Here is a 16,675-nt window from a genome sequence, read left to right as displayed (position 1 = left end):
GGTAGAGGCAACAATACATCGCGCAAATCAGCCACAACTTTCAGTAAATGTCCATGATTGAGTCTTTGAATTAAGAGATTGAGAAAAAACTGTCCAGTTTGAGTGTTTGTTGCAGCGAACTAGGGATGTGTGTGCTTTCGGGACCTTTAACAGAATGTGACTGGCAGAACGGGTTTTGTATATGGAGGATGAAGGCTGCAGTAGATCTCAGATTGGGGGGAGTGAGGCCTAAGAGGGTTTTATAAATAAGCATCAATCAATGGGTCTTGCGACGGGTATACAGAGATGCCCAGTGTACAGAGGAGTATAGAGTGCCGATGGCCGAATGGTAAAGAACATCTAGCCGCTCGAGAGCACCCTTAGATAAATTATGTCTCAGCAATCTAGCATGGGTAGGCTGGTCATCTGAATCAGGGTTCGTTTGGTAGTTGGGGTGAAAGAGGCGCGATTACGATAGAGGAAACCAAGTCTAGATTTAACTTTAGCCTGCAGCTTTGATATGTCCTTTACATATGGAAAATATTAAAGGAACAGTTCACAAATGTTGAAAAACTACACTGAACGAAAATATCAATGCAACAATTTCAAAGATTTTACCGGGTTACATTCAGTCAATTGAAATTAATTAATTCGGCCCTAATCTATGGATTTCACATGACTGGGTGGTATACTGTATTTTATGATATAACGGTATTGATGCAGGGACCGGTTTGGGTTTTTACTTAAAGGCATTTGAATGTTTGGTTTGTTAAATGTGATCATCTCTCTCCATGCCACTTTCTACACTGCCCTAGCCTCGCCCCCTGTCACACAATGAGCGCATTTGTTATTCTTCGATCACGTGACACCTGCATTCAGTCTACATGATCAGATCGTTGTTGATAAAAATATGCTGTTTTCAGTTTGCGTCTTAATATAAATCCACTAGCGTTCTATAATTACACTATTAGTTTGTGTTTCATACGTCTGCAAACGGATAGTTTGTATTTTCTAAGCAATTTGGGTCTAAATCATGTTAGCCGGTAATTCTAATCACTAGTTAGCTGGCTAGCTACCCTAACTAATACATGTACTGAGTTAGAGTAAACGTAACTAGCTATACAGCCTGATAATACCAGCGATGGTGCGACCTAAATCAGCATGTTTTTTGTGCAACAGTATCTTCTAAATCAAAGAGGAATATGTAAAGCATGATTATTTTAGCTAAATTTAGTAAAGAAAAAACATTAAATGTAGCCAAAGGTTATATAGTGTCCCCTGGAAAAACTGGCCATCACTTTGTTCCTATACCTGTCACAATTACTCCTCCCTGGCATTTCCATTCGTTGTCATGTCAAACAACACTGTATTCAAAGTGCCCACTATTTAAAACGTACTGTCAAACAACACTGTATTAAAAGTGCCCACCATTTAATACAGTACTGTTTTTAATTGGTTAACGTTGCATAGGCTTACATTTTTTTAAGTCATGTTAAAAAAAAATCTGAGCAGTAAATCTAAGCATGCATTTTGACTCAAAGTGTTCTTGAAGAGGTTGGTGATCACTGTTCTAGTTTTCCCTGTTAACTCTATCAACGTGTCCCTTTACTGTGGCAATTGTGATCAAATAAAAGCAAAATTAGCCACTTTCAATGCAACATAACGAAACAAAAATAACAATGCAAGAGATTTTGTTGTAGGCAGAAGGTATCGGAGTAGGATTCTATTGCATTGACACGCACTACTCAGCCCGTACTCTACATAACTTAAACCATCAGAGCTGCAGTGGGCCTATATGCAAATAGACAATTGCCATATATGGATCTGTGCCACTTACTTTGAACTGGACTGTGTTTACAGGATGAGCGGTCGTGATCAGATGTGCTTGTTTCGAGATCAAAGCGAGAGCTGCATGTAGCCACGTGTGCACATTTTGTTCATATCCTTTGCTAGTTAGTGAGTTATTAGCCTAGTTAGAGATAATTTGTAGTCAGCAATAGGGGAGTGATTGCTTCCTACAAGAGCACAAAACATATACATTTGAAAAGCAAATCAGATAATGCTTTTTTTTAAATATTTTTTTGTCTTAAAGGGTGTTAAGTAGCCAATAGGCAGAGGGTAGCATAATTTGTCTGATTCTCTGTAATAATGGTATGGGAATAATAATGCCTTTTTTTGCATCAAACACAACATTTTTCAGTCACCTCCTTGTCTGAAGGACGATAGTGGATAAAGACGATAGTGGATAAACGGGTTAATGTTAAGCCCTGCATGTATTTTTCAAAAGATTAATGGAATGTAAGGCCCATACTGAACACCACACATTGGCTGCTTATGTAGGCTGAATGATAGAACAGCTATTTCCGTGCTAAAATGTTATGGGATGCATTTTCGCAATTGATTTAGATGGTAGGCCACTTTGGTAGGCCTACATTATGATCAAATAGCCACAGTAGCCTACTTGGCCACTGTAACTTAAAGCGGGTACAGCCTCAGTGAATGCGTGCTGAAAGTTGCACAAAATCCAAGTTTGCGCTCAGCAGAGGCATGTCTTGTGAGTATGCAGGCCATGGAAGAACTGGGACCTTTTCAGCTTCCAGGAATTGTGTACAGATCCTTGTGTCATGGGGCTGTGCATTATTATGCTGAAACATGAGGTAATGGCGGCGGATGCATGGCACGACAATGAGCCTCAGGATCTCGTCACAGTATCTCTGTGCATTCAAATTGCTATCTATAAAATGCAATTCTGTTCGAAGCTTATGCCTGCCCATACTATAATCACACCACCACCATGGGGCACTCTGTTCACGACGACATCAGTAAACCGCTCATGGTCTGAAATTTGCCTGGTACAGTTGAAACGTGGGAAGAGCACACTTCTTCAGGCATTTGCCCACTGAAGTCGGTTACGATGCTGAACTGCAGTCAGGTCAAGACCGGGGTGAGGACAATGAGCACGCAAATAAGCTTCCCTGAGATTGGTTCTGACAGTTTGTGCTGAAATTCTTTGGTTGTGCAAACCCAGTTTCAGTAGCTATCCGGGTGGCTGGTCTCAGAAGATCCCACAAGTGAAGAAGCCGGATGTGGAGGTCCTGGGCTGGCATGGTCTGCGTTTGAGGTTGGATGTACTGCTAAATTCTATAAAACAATGTTGGTGGCTTATGGTAGAGAAATTAACATTCAATTATCTGGCAACAGCTCTGGTGGACATTCCAGCAGTCAGCATGCCAATTGCACGATCCCTCAAAACTTGAGACATCTGTGGCATTGTGTTGTGTGACAAAACTGCACCTTTTAGAGTGGCCTTTTATTGTACCCAACACAAGGTGCACCTGTGTAATTATCATGCTGTTTAATCAACTTCATGATATGCCACATCTGTCAGATAGATGGATTATCTTGGCAGAGGAGAAATGCTCACTAGCAGGGATGTAAACAAATTTGTGCACAACATTTTGGAGAAATAAGCTTTTTGTGCGTACGGAAATGTTATTTTAGCTCATGTAACATTGGACCAACAATTTACATGTTACTTTTATATTTTTATTCAGTATACATTTACCAGCGTTGACATGATTCATGCTGCACCAATGTGGAGCAAAATGTATTTTCCAAGACAACAGTCACTTAACAAAATATTTAGGCACGGATTAATGTATTGAGAAAATCAGGGTTGGGAATTTCCTTGGCATTACCAAAGACAAAATATATACTATGAGGTTGCATACACACATGCCAAAATTCAGCACAACGCAAAAAGAATGCAAATAAAGTTTATTTTCTGATATTTTATTTAACACTTTATTTACAGGGACGATACACAATTTTTCTGTCAAAGTAAAACATTTTATCCAAAGGATTAAAATAATGAAAGTGCTTATATGGGTCAAGGTATCACAACGATAAAGCCAGCAAACAGTGGCAAAAAAAAAGATGGAAAAAAGAGTGCTGGCTTTACACATTTACATAACAAAACATACATTTCTCGTCTACAGTCTAGGGAAACAGGTAACAGATGTTTATGAGCTGTTGGATGAACAACACTGGATTGTAATTTACACCAACGTGAGCTGATGAATTCAAGTGGTCCATGCAGACAGGAGGAAAGATGTTGACAAAGAAGCAATGGCCAGCACACAGCAGCAACAGAAACAGCTGGCTACGTGAACTGCAAGTAGTTTCCAATGTGTTTCCATGGCCATACGAGTTCTTGTAGAGCTGAATAGTTTGACCCAATTTCAACTACAAGTGGTGAGCATCCCTTTACAAAGCAGTACATAAAAATGCTGCATTATAATTTCACTAAATGTTCAAACTGAGGGGACATATCTGACATTTTTCTCCATCTATCAACCAAAAGCAAACCTGTCCCAGCGTCATTGTCCACACCGTTTTGTTCCAACTAAAGGTTGCTGGAGTCACACAATGAAGTTGTGTAGGCTATACAAACTACTAAATGCACACAGAAAATGTCTGGGAGTGGTAGTAGTTACTCAACACTTTTGGCTAACGAGTAAGAGCCTTTGTAAATATTCAAGAGGGGTACTAAATAAACTGTACATAGAATGATAGTCTAATGCAGGGTTTTCCAAACTTGGTCCACCGGGACCCCAAGGGGTACATGTTTTGGTTTTTGCCCTACCACTACACAGCTGATTCAAATTATCAACTAATCATCCAGCTTTGATCATTTGAATTAGCTGTGAAGTGTTAGGGCAAAAACCAAAACGTTCACCGAGTTTGTGAAACGTTGGTCAAATAGATTTTTAAAACAATTTCTTAACACTATTCCCAAAAATATTCTCCTCTACCACATTCAAATTCTTAACTATACTTGATGTAAACTGTGAGCAATAAGCTTCAAAATCTGTTCAGTGCTTGAATTATTATTATTGATTGTTTTACAAACAGTGTCTGCTCAAGTGTTTTCATTAGCTACTTACTTTAACTCAAAAAAGTAGAAATGACCAGCACTTAGGTCACAGCATCAACAAAAACACCTAGCTCCCACCAGATGCCTACTCAGTTGCAAGCTGTTGCAGGGTCATGTTCATTAGGGCACACCATAGATAAACATTTCAAAATGTTGTGCAATGGAAAACAAAAACAACCTTTTCTTATTGGACAAGTGCAGATCAGTGGGGGGAGCTATAGGAGGACGGGCTCATTGTAATGGCTCCCAAGTGGTACAGCGGTCTAAAGCACTGCATCTCAGTGCTAGAGGCGTCACTGCAGTCCCTGGTTCGATCCCGGGCTGTATCACAACCGGCTGTGATCGGGAGTACCATAGGGCGGCGCACAATTGGCCCAGCGTCTTCCGGGTTAGGGGAGGCAGTCATTGTAAATAAGAATTTATTCTTAACTGACTTGCTTAGTTAAATAAAAGGTAAAATAAAAAAACATTTAAAAAATGTCTGGAATGGAATGAAGGAACGGAGTCAAACGTGGTTTCCATGTGTTTGATACCGTTCCATTAATTCCATTCCAGCCATTACAATGAGCCCATCCTCCAATAGCTCCTCCCATCAGCCACAACTGGTTCAGATAGTACCTCCCCATCTCAAACCGCTTTCTTCCATTTCATGCCTGATGAACACAACCCAAGTGATGTGGATACGGACTTTGCCCCTGTCCTCAGGAGCCAGTGCAGTCAGTGTACGTGGTGACCATGTTCCCCCTGCGTTGTGTCACTGTTCTGCAGTGTTGCTTCGCTGTAGTACTCTGAAACCTGCTCTCAGTCTGCTTAGTAGTGTCCCTGTGAAAAGTAAACTTCTTCATGTCGTTAAACATGCCGTCAAAGCCACCACCACCCGCTGCTCCAAAAGCCCCCTGGGAGTGTCTCTTGTGTCTGCTGTGATGGGCCTCCTGGTGGGCCCGGAAGTGATCCTCGAAGTGCCTCTTGTGAAGGGCGTGTCGGTTCTGGCTGTAAATATCAAAGTCCTTGAACATGTCGCCAAAGTTGAAGGGCTGGTGGACGTTTGGACCGTTTCTGCCTTTGGTTCCATCATTATGGAATGTGCCATGTCCAAACTGGTCATACTCTTGTCTCCTCTTCTCGTCTGACAATGTTTCATATGCTGTAGATGAGAGTTGCAAAAAAGGGTTTCAGATCATACCAATGATTCTATTAGCAGTAGTGTAAAAAAACAACAACACAATAATAAGAAAGAAAGAAAGCGCTGGAACGTGAGTAGACATTTCCATAAATAAAGGCACGGCAGTAATGTATCAACCTGTAACAGGAATATTTAAGATGACTAAACTTCTTATCTAATTTGGCATGATCAACACAATGTTTAGCATATTTAAGAGTTTTTGTAATAGAAAATCCTTTGCAGAGTTACACTCAAGGTGTGGGTTGATGGCTGCTAGACTGGAAGCCAAATGTTAGGGATTCTCATATCTGTTGATGGCGATTGACTCCAGACAGGAGGTACATGGACGCACTGTTGTATTGCATTGATGACATTCTGTGAACACTGTGTGATTCTGTAGCAGCCTGACAAAGTCACTGCCTTTTTTGTTTTGACAGAACACTTGGCACTTTTTGATTAGGATATAGGGGCCTGCTCAGAGAAGGCCAGTTAGACATGTTCCTCTGCTTGTGCTGGACTTGCAATTTATAATAAACCAGATTGACTCTTAATTTACTTTATCCGGGACTGCTCTTCTCCTTTGTTCACCTGGAAATCCATATTACGCTTACCCTCAGCAATGTCTCTGAACTTTGTCTCAGCATCTGGGCTCTTGTTCTTGTCTGGGTGATACTTCATAGCCAGCTTGTGAAAAGCCTTCTTTATCTGACGCTCGTTGGCATCTTTCGGCACTCCCAATATGTCATAGTAGTCCTTTTTGGCCAGTATTAACTCTGTTATTATCAGGATACAAACTGCAAATGCGAAGGCTGACTGTGAAGTTGCCATGGTGCTGGTGGCTTCTGTAGAGTAAATATGGGAGGAGAAGAACAGTTGACGCTACAATACAGCACACGCGTGTAAAAAACGTACAATGCATCAACTGAGACCACAGTTCCCTGTATTATTTATGCAAATGAGTGGGCAGGTATACTACTAGCATTGATGTAATCTCCAACCTAAATACCCCACTGTTCCCACATCATGTAGTTTCAGCTAATCGTGTGATATATTTCACTATCAACCGTTTTTTGAGTTGAGAAAAGTGATATCACACGTACTCCGATCATCTGCATCTTGACGAAACTAGTTAACAGTATTGATGGAGACAGGCAGGCAGATTGAGCCTGGTTGAACTAGCTAACGTTAGCTAAGACAACTCAGTTAACCTGAACTGACACGATATTAGCGATATTTTGTATTTTTTTCATTCATCCAAAGATAAGGGCACAACAAACGACACATTGCTGGTGATGATGTTGGCTATCTTATATAACGTTAGCTAACGTTTGCTAATTAATGTTAGCTGATGTTAGTTCACAATTTAACGCTAGCAAGTTTGATTGCCAAAAAACAATGATTGAATTACCCTAATCATGGAGTTATGCGAAGAGTCAAAACTGCAACAATACAGTTTTACTTACATTTTTTGCTGAATTGCGAAGGATAACTTCAGTTAAGTCGCACTATTTTTGATATTTTGATGCTCCATTGCGCACCTTCCTCTTTGGTGGTGTTTAGGGCGGACTACACCGGAAAAGGTTTATTGCTGCCAACTACTGGATGCGAAGGGGGAAAAGAGTGGAAATCGAAAACGGAATTAAACTGAAACCAAAGACAGTAGCTACAGTATGAAGAACACTATATGCATCCTAATTTTAAAAAAATATATATTTTACAATGAGTGGATGGAGAAAGGTATCTGGTATTTTCCGGTTAAAGGGTTCTACATGGAACCCAATAGGGTTTTACTTGGAACCAAAAAGGGTTCTTCAAAGGGTTCTCCTATGGGGACAACCAAATAACCCCTTTAGGTTCTTGTAACGGCTGTTGGTGGAAGAAAGTGAGGACCAAGGTGCAGCGTGGTACGTGTTCGTCATTTTTATTAAATAGAACTGAACACTAAATACAAAGTAACACGAGGAACAACCGAAACAGCTGCGTCAAAAATCATGTGGGAAAAGGCTACCTAAGTATGGTTCTCAATCAGAGACAACTATAGACAGCTGCCTCTGATTGAGAACCACACCCGGCCAAACAACAAAGAAAAAAGAAAACATAGAAAATGAACATAGAATGTCCACCCTAGTCACACCCTGGCCTAACCAAAATAGAGAATAAAAGCCACTCTATGGCTAGGGCGTGACAGTTCTAGATAGTGCCTTTCTTTGTAAGTGCAGTCGTCCAAGAAATAACATCATATATATATACTCTAGTGCTACATCAATAGGGTCTGTAAAATATTTTGTTCTTTACATTAATTTAAATACTGAACAAAAATGTAAACACAACATGGAACAATTTAAACGATTTTACTGAGTTACAGTCCTTATAAGGAAATCAGTCAATTGAAATAAATTCATTAGGCCTTAATCTATGGATTTCACATGACAGGGTAGGGGCACAGCCATGGGTGAGCCTGGGAGGACATAGGCCCAGCTAATCAGAATATGTTTTTCCCCAAAAAAGGGCTTTATTACAAACAGAAATACTTGTTAGTTTCATCAGCTGTCCAGATCTCAGACAGTCCCACATGTGAAGAAGCCAGATGTGGAGGTCCTGGGCTGGCGTGGTTACACGTGGTCTGCAGTTGTGAGGCCAGTTGGCCTACTGCCAAATTCTCTAAATGACGTTGGAGGTGGCTTATGGTAGAGAAATTAACATTCCATTTTCTGGCAACAGCTCTGGTGGACATTCATGCAGCCAGCATGCCAGTTGCACGCTCCTTCAAAACGTGAGACATCTGTGGCATTGTGCTGTTTAATCAGCTTCTTGATATGCCACACCTGGCAGGAGGACGGACTATGGAACATTTCTGAGATATTTTATTTCAGCTCATGAAACCTGGGACCAACACTTTACATGTTGAGTTTATATTTTTGTTCAGTGTACTTAAGCTAGAACCATTTATCAACATGCTCCACCTTATAATATTATTTATCTTGTGTAAAGTAATAATTATCTTTAGTTTACATTTTTTGTAACGTTATTTTAACATTATGCACTATGCAAAGCTGCAAAAATTCTTGATTTCGTATCATACACATAGCTTCTTAACGCATTTTATTTTGAACACTAACTCAGAAAACTGGAAGTCTTAATGTTGCTGCCATGGTGCTAATGAAACTAGGCCTAACCCGAATTGGAATTGTGATGTTTGTTTGTGTTTTTTCCACCCAGAGGGAGCGGCTGCTCTGAGCCATGCATCCTCGGGTCAAGATCTATTTATTGCTTTGCTCTTAGGAACAGGGCACCATTGAAAGAAGGGATTTCTGGGTTAGCGTTAAGGGTGGAGATGACGCCCGTCATTTGGTGCAACGCTGACCCGGTGCTGAGCGTGGTGAAACAGAGGTGTCAGAGACTGTCCTTTTGAGTTGCGAATTAGAGTCTTTACCGACAAAGTCATGTTAGGACATATCAGTTACAGAGGAGGCTGGTGGGAGGAGCTATAGGAGGACGGGCTATTTGTAATGGTTGGAATGAAATGATTGGAACGGAGTCAAACATGTGGTTTCCATATGTTTGATGTGTTTGAAAATGTTCCATTTAATCCATTCCAGCCATTTCAATGAGCCCATCCTCCTATAGCTCCTCCCACCAGCCTCCACTGACCAGTTATCTTGTTAGAGCGTGTTTCAGGCAGTGTGTCCAATCTGTCCATCCTGATCAAGTCCTCTAGCCCTAAATCTTTCATTTTGACACCACCTCACATCAGAGCAGCATGCAGTACAGCATTGTTTTTTTGCCTTCATAATCATGTTGTGTCTGGTGAGATTCTGGGGCAGCTGATTTGCATGTGTTGTTTTTCTATGCTGGGTCTAGAATGGCACCCTACACCCTATAGTGCACTTCTTTTGAACAGGGCCGAGTGCCCATTGGGCTCTGGTCAAAAGTAGAGGTTGACCGATTAATCGGAATTGCCGATTTAATTAGGGCTGATTTCAAGTTTTCATAACAATCGGAAATCTGTATTTTTGGACACCAATATTTTTTTTAACACCTTTTATTTAATCTTTATTTAACTAGGCAAGTCAGTTAAGAACACATTCTTATTTTCAATGACGGCCTAGGAACGGTGGGTTAACTGTCTCGTTCAGGGGCAGAACGACAGATTTTTACCTTGTCAGGTCGGGGGATTCAATCTTGCAACCTTACAGTTAACTAGACCAACGCTCTAACCACCTGATTACATTGCACTCCACGAGGAGACTGCCTGTTACGCGAATGCAGTAACCAAGGTAAGTTGCTAGCTAGCATTAAACTTATCTTATAAAAAAAACAATTAATCAATCATAATCTCTAGTTAACTACACATGGTGTAGTTCAAGTCTATCAACTCCCGAGATTAGGCTGGTGTAACCGATGTGAAATGTCTAGCTAGTTAGCGGGGTGCGTGCTAATAGCGTTTCAAATGTCACTTGCTCTGAGACTTGGAGTAGTTATTCCCTTTTCTCTGCAAGGGCCGTGGCTTTTGTGGAGCGATGAGTAACGCTGCTTCGAGGGTGGCTGTTGTCGTTGTGTTCCTGGCACATTGTGTTCCTAGCTTTGTTGTGTTCCTAGCTTTTTTACATGGCACATATTGCACTTTTACTTTCTTCTCCAACACTTTGTTTTTGCATTATTTAAACCGAATTGAACATGTTTCATTATTTATTTGAGGCTAAATTGATTTTGTTGATGTATTATATTAAGTTAAAATAAGTGTTCATTCATTATAGTTGTAATTGTCATTATTACAAATAAATGTTAAAAGATCGGGCGATTAATCGGTATCGTCTTTTTTTGGGTCCTCCAATAATCAGTATCGGTATCGGCGTTGAAAAATTATAATCGGTCGACCTCTAGTCAAAAGTAGTGCACTATTTAATAGGGTGGCATTTGGGACACAACCTTAAGCTCTCTGATGCCTTCCTAAATGTCAAGTTTTGCTATGGCAACAGCATAGCGTCCATAATGTTATATAAGATGAGTCAGTCAATGAGAGAACTCTCTTACTATGTAGTAGGGATGTTAAATGTTCAGCCTACTGCACAGAACTTATGGATGCTCTACTCTAGAGTGCTTGGTTAAACTGTGCTTAGGAGCATTTTTTACTCTCATGATTAAATTAGGAATAAATAAATGTCATTGTTGTAAAAATGTGTGTGTGCTTTATTTACTATCATCATAAATTAACATATTGAATTACTTTGACATATTGAATTATGTTATATTACTCAAATTTCCTTATGGTGGAGAAAACGGGTTACTACTTTACAGAAGCTTGCTTTTTTACAACATTACATATCCTTTTTGCTTCAGATTGGTGATCTTTAGTTTACAGTCATCACCAATAAATTAAAATCAATTGCCTTAAACAGATTCATATATTTGGTTTGGTACTGTTGATTTTGTTATACTCGCCTGTCCGTTGCAGGACTTGTTGTTATTGATTTGGACATGCTAAAACGGTGTTTTGACATTGGGCTATTTATCAAAATGTCTTGTCAACAGGAAGCAGCGACAGAATCATTATCAACTTAAGTTTTAGGGATATAAACGTAACATTAATTTCCAATGATATAGATCTTAATCAGGTAAAAACTGCAGAATTATGTCCAAAAACGAGATGTGATTTATTTATTTTGATGATTTACCAGAAATCACCAAAACGAGTTTGCACTGCCCTGTTTGTTCCCTTATCATATAGGCTATTTATATTACAGATAGTCTTATCTGTAGGGACTTTTCGATTGGACACTTAACCCATTTTAACCCAGGGCCTTTGTTTCTGGCCTTGCATAAAAACTAGCAATGTAGAACTGAATAAATGAGTGTATGTTCACCATGTAGTATTACCGTGCCTACTTTGTCTCCGACAAGCTGAGAATCCGTCTCTGAAAGCAGAGGTCAGGGAGGCCCTCACTCTGGTGGGTTATAACAACCCTGTTAAAGGCCTGGGCATCAGGGTTCGACGGAGGGCGAATCAGGTACAGTAATATGTGTCTGTGTGTTTTTTTTGTGTGTCTGTGTGGTTTGTCAAACGGTGACTGCGTTCAAGTTTATCCAATGTTCTCCATTGACTGTGTGTGTGGCACTGGCGGATGTTATTACCAGTCTCTGTGCCAGACTGACTGACTCTGCTACCTAATACCCATGGCCTGTTCAGAAACAACCCCTAGCCCCTACAGTCCAGACACTTGTGGAGATCTGAGAGGGATTTATGGCTGGTGGTGACATGGTGAGAGCTCCACCTTACCCTCTGAAAGGCTTGATGGAATGTATTGCTTACACCTGTCCAATCCTCTCAGATCTCCATAAGTGTCTATGAATAGCGGCTAGTGGTGGCTTCTGGGCAGGACCCCCACAACCCTCCGGGTGTGTGGTGGACCTTCTACTGTACATCACGACTTGAGGCATTGGTTGGTTGTTACATTCCATTGCTATACACACACATGGATTTGCACAGGTGTACGCTGGACACACCCACAGCATTTACATGTCTACTATTCACACCCTTGATTCATTCCAGCTAGTTAGATGTGCAACCACTGACTAAATATAGCCAGGGCATATCTCTAGATAGATACTGTTGTTTCGGCTGTATGGCATCATTGAATAAGATTACCAATGGTTAGTTAGGTAACTAGAATATATGAGTCAGCTAACTATTTACAGTAACAGCAGTTCATTAATAAGTCAATACACACTAAATCTTAAGCAGATGTTTAGAAATCTTACTTTATCTTGGCACAGTGGCATGGTATGGGGAGCTATTAATTGATGAATTAATAGATTCATATAATGGCATTAGAAGGGTGAACTACTTTGAAAGTACAGGAAGTGTTGGCTGTGCACTTAACCAATGACAGGCATTCCACATTTCACCCCACCCACATGTGAAAATTGAAATATCAAGTGGTGTGTTTTGATTTAATATGCAGTTATATTTTGAAAAATGAATAAACAAGCAGTTCCCGATTGCTCCATTTTAAGTCGGGAAAAAAATGATCAAAACATATACAGACCGTAATCTTACCTCAGGAACATGTTGTCCAAGACATAGGTTAATTATCTTCACCGACTTAACAGCGTAGACACCAACATGTCGGTCAATTCTCCAGATCAACATTAATTACCACACTTTGGCTGTTGTTCAATCGTGTGCATTATCACACCAGCTCTTTATCACTTGTCTGTCATTCAGGAAAACATTTCCTGAATCAGCTGATGTTGCACTATAATTTCCCCACATAACTAAACAGCAAGACATCAAATGCGCATTAATCAACTGTTATGCATAATTATTGAAGAACCCCATTAAAACTTCTTATGACTGGGGGCAGTATTGAGTAGCTTGGCTGAATAAGGTGCCCAGAGTAAACTGCCTGCTACTCAGTCCCAGTTGCTAATGTATGCATATATTTGGATAGAAAACACACTGACGTTTCTAAAAACTGTTTGAATGATGTCTGTGAGTACTCATATGGCAGGCAAAAACCTGAGACAAAATCTAACCAGGAAGTGAGAAATCTGAGGTTGGTCATTTTTCAACTCATTGCCTATTGAAGATACAGTGGGATATTGGTCATGTTACACTTCCTAAGGCTTCCACTAGATGTCAACAGTCTTTAGAACCTAGTTTGATGCTTATACTGTAAAGTGGGGCAAATGAGAGGGGAACGAGTCAGAGGTCTGGCAGAATGCTTTGAGCTCGTGACGCTCGTTCACGTGAGAGCGAGCTCTGTTCCATCGCAATTCTACAGACAAAGGAATTCTCCGGTTGGAACATTATTGAAGATTTATGTTAAAAACATCCTAAAGATTGATGTTTCTACGGACTGTAACGGAACTTTTTGACATTTCGTCTGCTCCTAGTGAACACGCTTCGTGACTTTGGATTTGTTTACAAAACACGCTAACAAAAGTAGCTATTTTGACATAAATGATGGACATTATCGAACATAACAAACATTTATTGTGGAACTGGGATTCCTGGGAGTGCATTCTGATGAAGATCATCAAGGTAAGTGAATATTTATAATGCTATTTCTGACTAATGTTGACTGAACAATATGGCGGATATCTTTTAGGCTTGTTTGGTCTCTGAGTGCCGTACTCAGATTATAGCATGGTTTGCTTTTTCCGTAAAGCTTTTTTGAAATCTGACACAGCGGTTGCATTAAAGGAGAAGTGTATCTAAAGTTCCATGCATAACACTTGTATTTTCATCAACATTTATAATGAGTATTTCTGTAAATTGATGTGGCTCTCTGCAAAATCACCGGATGTTTTTGGAACTACTGAACATAACGTGCCAATGTATACTGAGATCTTTTTTATATAAATATGAACTTTATCGAACAAAACATATATTTATTGTTTAACATGAAGTGATCAGAGAAGACTGGATCCAGAGGTTGTATTTACAAAATATACAAGCAATGAAAAATTGTAAAAAATAATTGTCAAATATATCATTTTGAAAACTACAAACTTAAATGGTCTTTAGCAGAATAACCTCCACACAAGGACTAAGGCAAGATGCCTCAAACAAACTGCAAAATGTCCATAAACTCACACATCTGAGATGAATATGGCAGAGTTATACAAACAGTATGTTGTCTGACAAGCAGCCCTCCATGAATGCGGAGAATAAGGATCCTAAATGGACCTTCCCTAACCTGGCATAAACCCTTCTCACCTTTAAACAGAAATTCTCAATGACAACGGCTGTTTGTTAACTCATTAATGAAAACAAAGACATTATTTGCACAAACATTAATGTTTTAGCGTAACAATGAAACACCCCTTAAATGGGATAAACCAAGTACAAATAGTGGTGAGTAGAACAAGTTGGCGATAGAACAGAAGAATTACGAATGCTAAATATTTCTAAATAAATGAAATTATTACCAGACATTGGCATTTGTGTTCTTTACATGATACAATGCACCGTTTGAGGCAATTAGCGAAATCATAGTCTATTTAGCAAGCAAATGTTTGTACCATACGATCAGTCTGTTCGTGTAGGGAGAAATTGAGGGAAATTTCCAGACATGGCAATGGCTCAAAGGCACATTGTCACACACACTCTATAACCCAGATATCAAGTAGGACCTGACACCACAGATGTAATCAAACAGTTGGTAGATGGGTTTGCCTGTCAGGGCTTCCAGATTCTGCAGAGTCTGAAGGGCAATCAGTCCCCTGGAGAGTAGAAAACACACACACAAGCACACACACACATGGGTTGTAAGGCCAGGACGATATCAGTATTGTGACATTTTTTTCCATGGCAAAAATGAAAACACGACGCAGACCAAACTCTTTGGTCCTTTAACACTAGAACCTCCATATACCAATGGCCACTGAAGTTTGATTTTGTAAATAAATAAAAAGCAGCCCCGAAACAAGTATGTCCTGCACCTTCCCTGACTTTTTAAGTGTTTATATTTTACACTACACTGCTTCTGTAAAAAGAAGCTGTTATGGGACTGTTTTTTTATTTACTGTAACTACTACTAATCACATGTATTGTCCAAAACATATCCTTGACTCTATCCAGCGACGCAAATGATGCCAGCCCACTGAATGAATGACAAATGGATGGAATGGACAGTAATTATGCACCTTACTTCACAATCAAATTTAAATTAGGCCTAACTGAATGATGAGGGCGATGAGGTTGATTTAATTTAGAACAACAATAGTGTAATGACGAGGTTGCGTTATGCCTATTATTAGGGTTGGTGCTCATGTTAATAATTTGACCACGCGGCTCGCAGGTTGATAGCATTCTCTTTTACGCTTGACTTTGCGAAAAGAAGCTATAACAGGACTGTTTTATTTACTGTAACTACTACTAATCACATGTATTGTAAGGGAAATTAAAACATGCTATGTGTTGCAGTAGGCCTTCAGAATGATGCAAAACATATCCTTGGCTATATCTAAATTGATGAGGAGGAAACAAACGATGCCAGTCAGCCTTCACAGCCAGCCCATCGAGAACTAAACCTAAACTATACCCACATATTTTTGTTACACATAATAAGAGTTAGCCTATAGACCAGATTCAATTAACAATAATCTGATGAGTGACAATATTGGGACTATCAGTCATTTACAGATGCAGGGAAAGGAGCATCACTTTATCAAATCCTCCTTCAGAGTCACATGCAGGTAAAACATTTGGTTTGCACTTACCTTTGTCAAATGACACTCGTAATTCAAGAGGTGCAGCTCTATTTCCAAAGAATATCCGTGCTGTCTATGCATTCAGCACACGAACACTTGCGGAGCAGCATTGTTCTGGCTACTAAGCAAAAACTAGTAACATAATAAACGTAGAATTAAAATATACTATTCTGTCATCAATGGATGAATGGGCAATAGAAACTGATAATGGTGCATGTGACTTCAGTGAACTGAATGATGAGGGGGGGGGGGGGGGGGGGGGGGGAAGAGGGTGATTGAATTTAGAATAGTGTAATTTTGATGAAGAATTGTGGGTATTGTGGGCAGTCAAATTATTTTATTATGAAAGGCTGGAAATTGTAAATATTGTATATAATTTC

The 16,675-nt window shown here is 39.8% G+C and overlaps 1 protein-coding gene across 1 annotated transcript; it reads right to left on the bottom strand.

Annotated features, from left to right (window-relative positions):
• Positions 1-3,755: 3,755 nt before the first annotated feature.
• LOC110524688 (dnaJ homolog subfamily B member 9) lies at positions 3,756-7,968 on the bottom strand. The gene is made up of 3 exons (XM_021604551.2): positions 7,541-7,968; positions 6,689-6,919; positions 3,756-6,059 (listed from the first exon to the last, which is right to left on the bottom strand). The coding sequence occupies exons 2-3, from the start codon at positions 6,903-6,905 to the stop codon at positions 5,617-5,619; spliced, it is 660 nt and encodes a 219-aa protein (XP_021460226.2). The 5' UTR covers positions 6,906-6,919; positions 7,541-7,968; the 3' UTR covers positions 3,756-5,616.
• Positions 7,969-16,675: the final 8,707 nt, after the last annotated feature.

The sequence above is a fragment of the Oncorhynchus mykiss genome, chromosome 1 (assembly GCF_013265735.2).
Source record: "Oncorhynchus mykiss isolate Arlee chromosome 1, USDA_OmykA_1.1, whole genome shotgun sequence".
Classification (NCBI taxonomy): Eukaryota; Metazoa; Chordata; class Actinopteri; order Salmoniformes; family Salmonidae; genus Oncorhynchus; species Oncorhynchus mykiss.
This window is presented reverse-complemented; position numbering and strand designations above follow the sequence as displayed.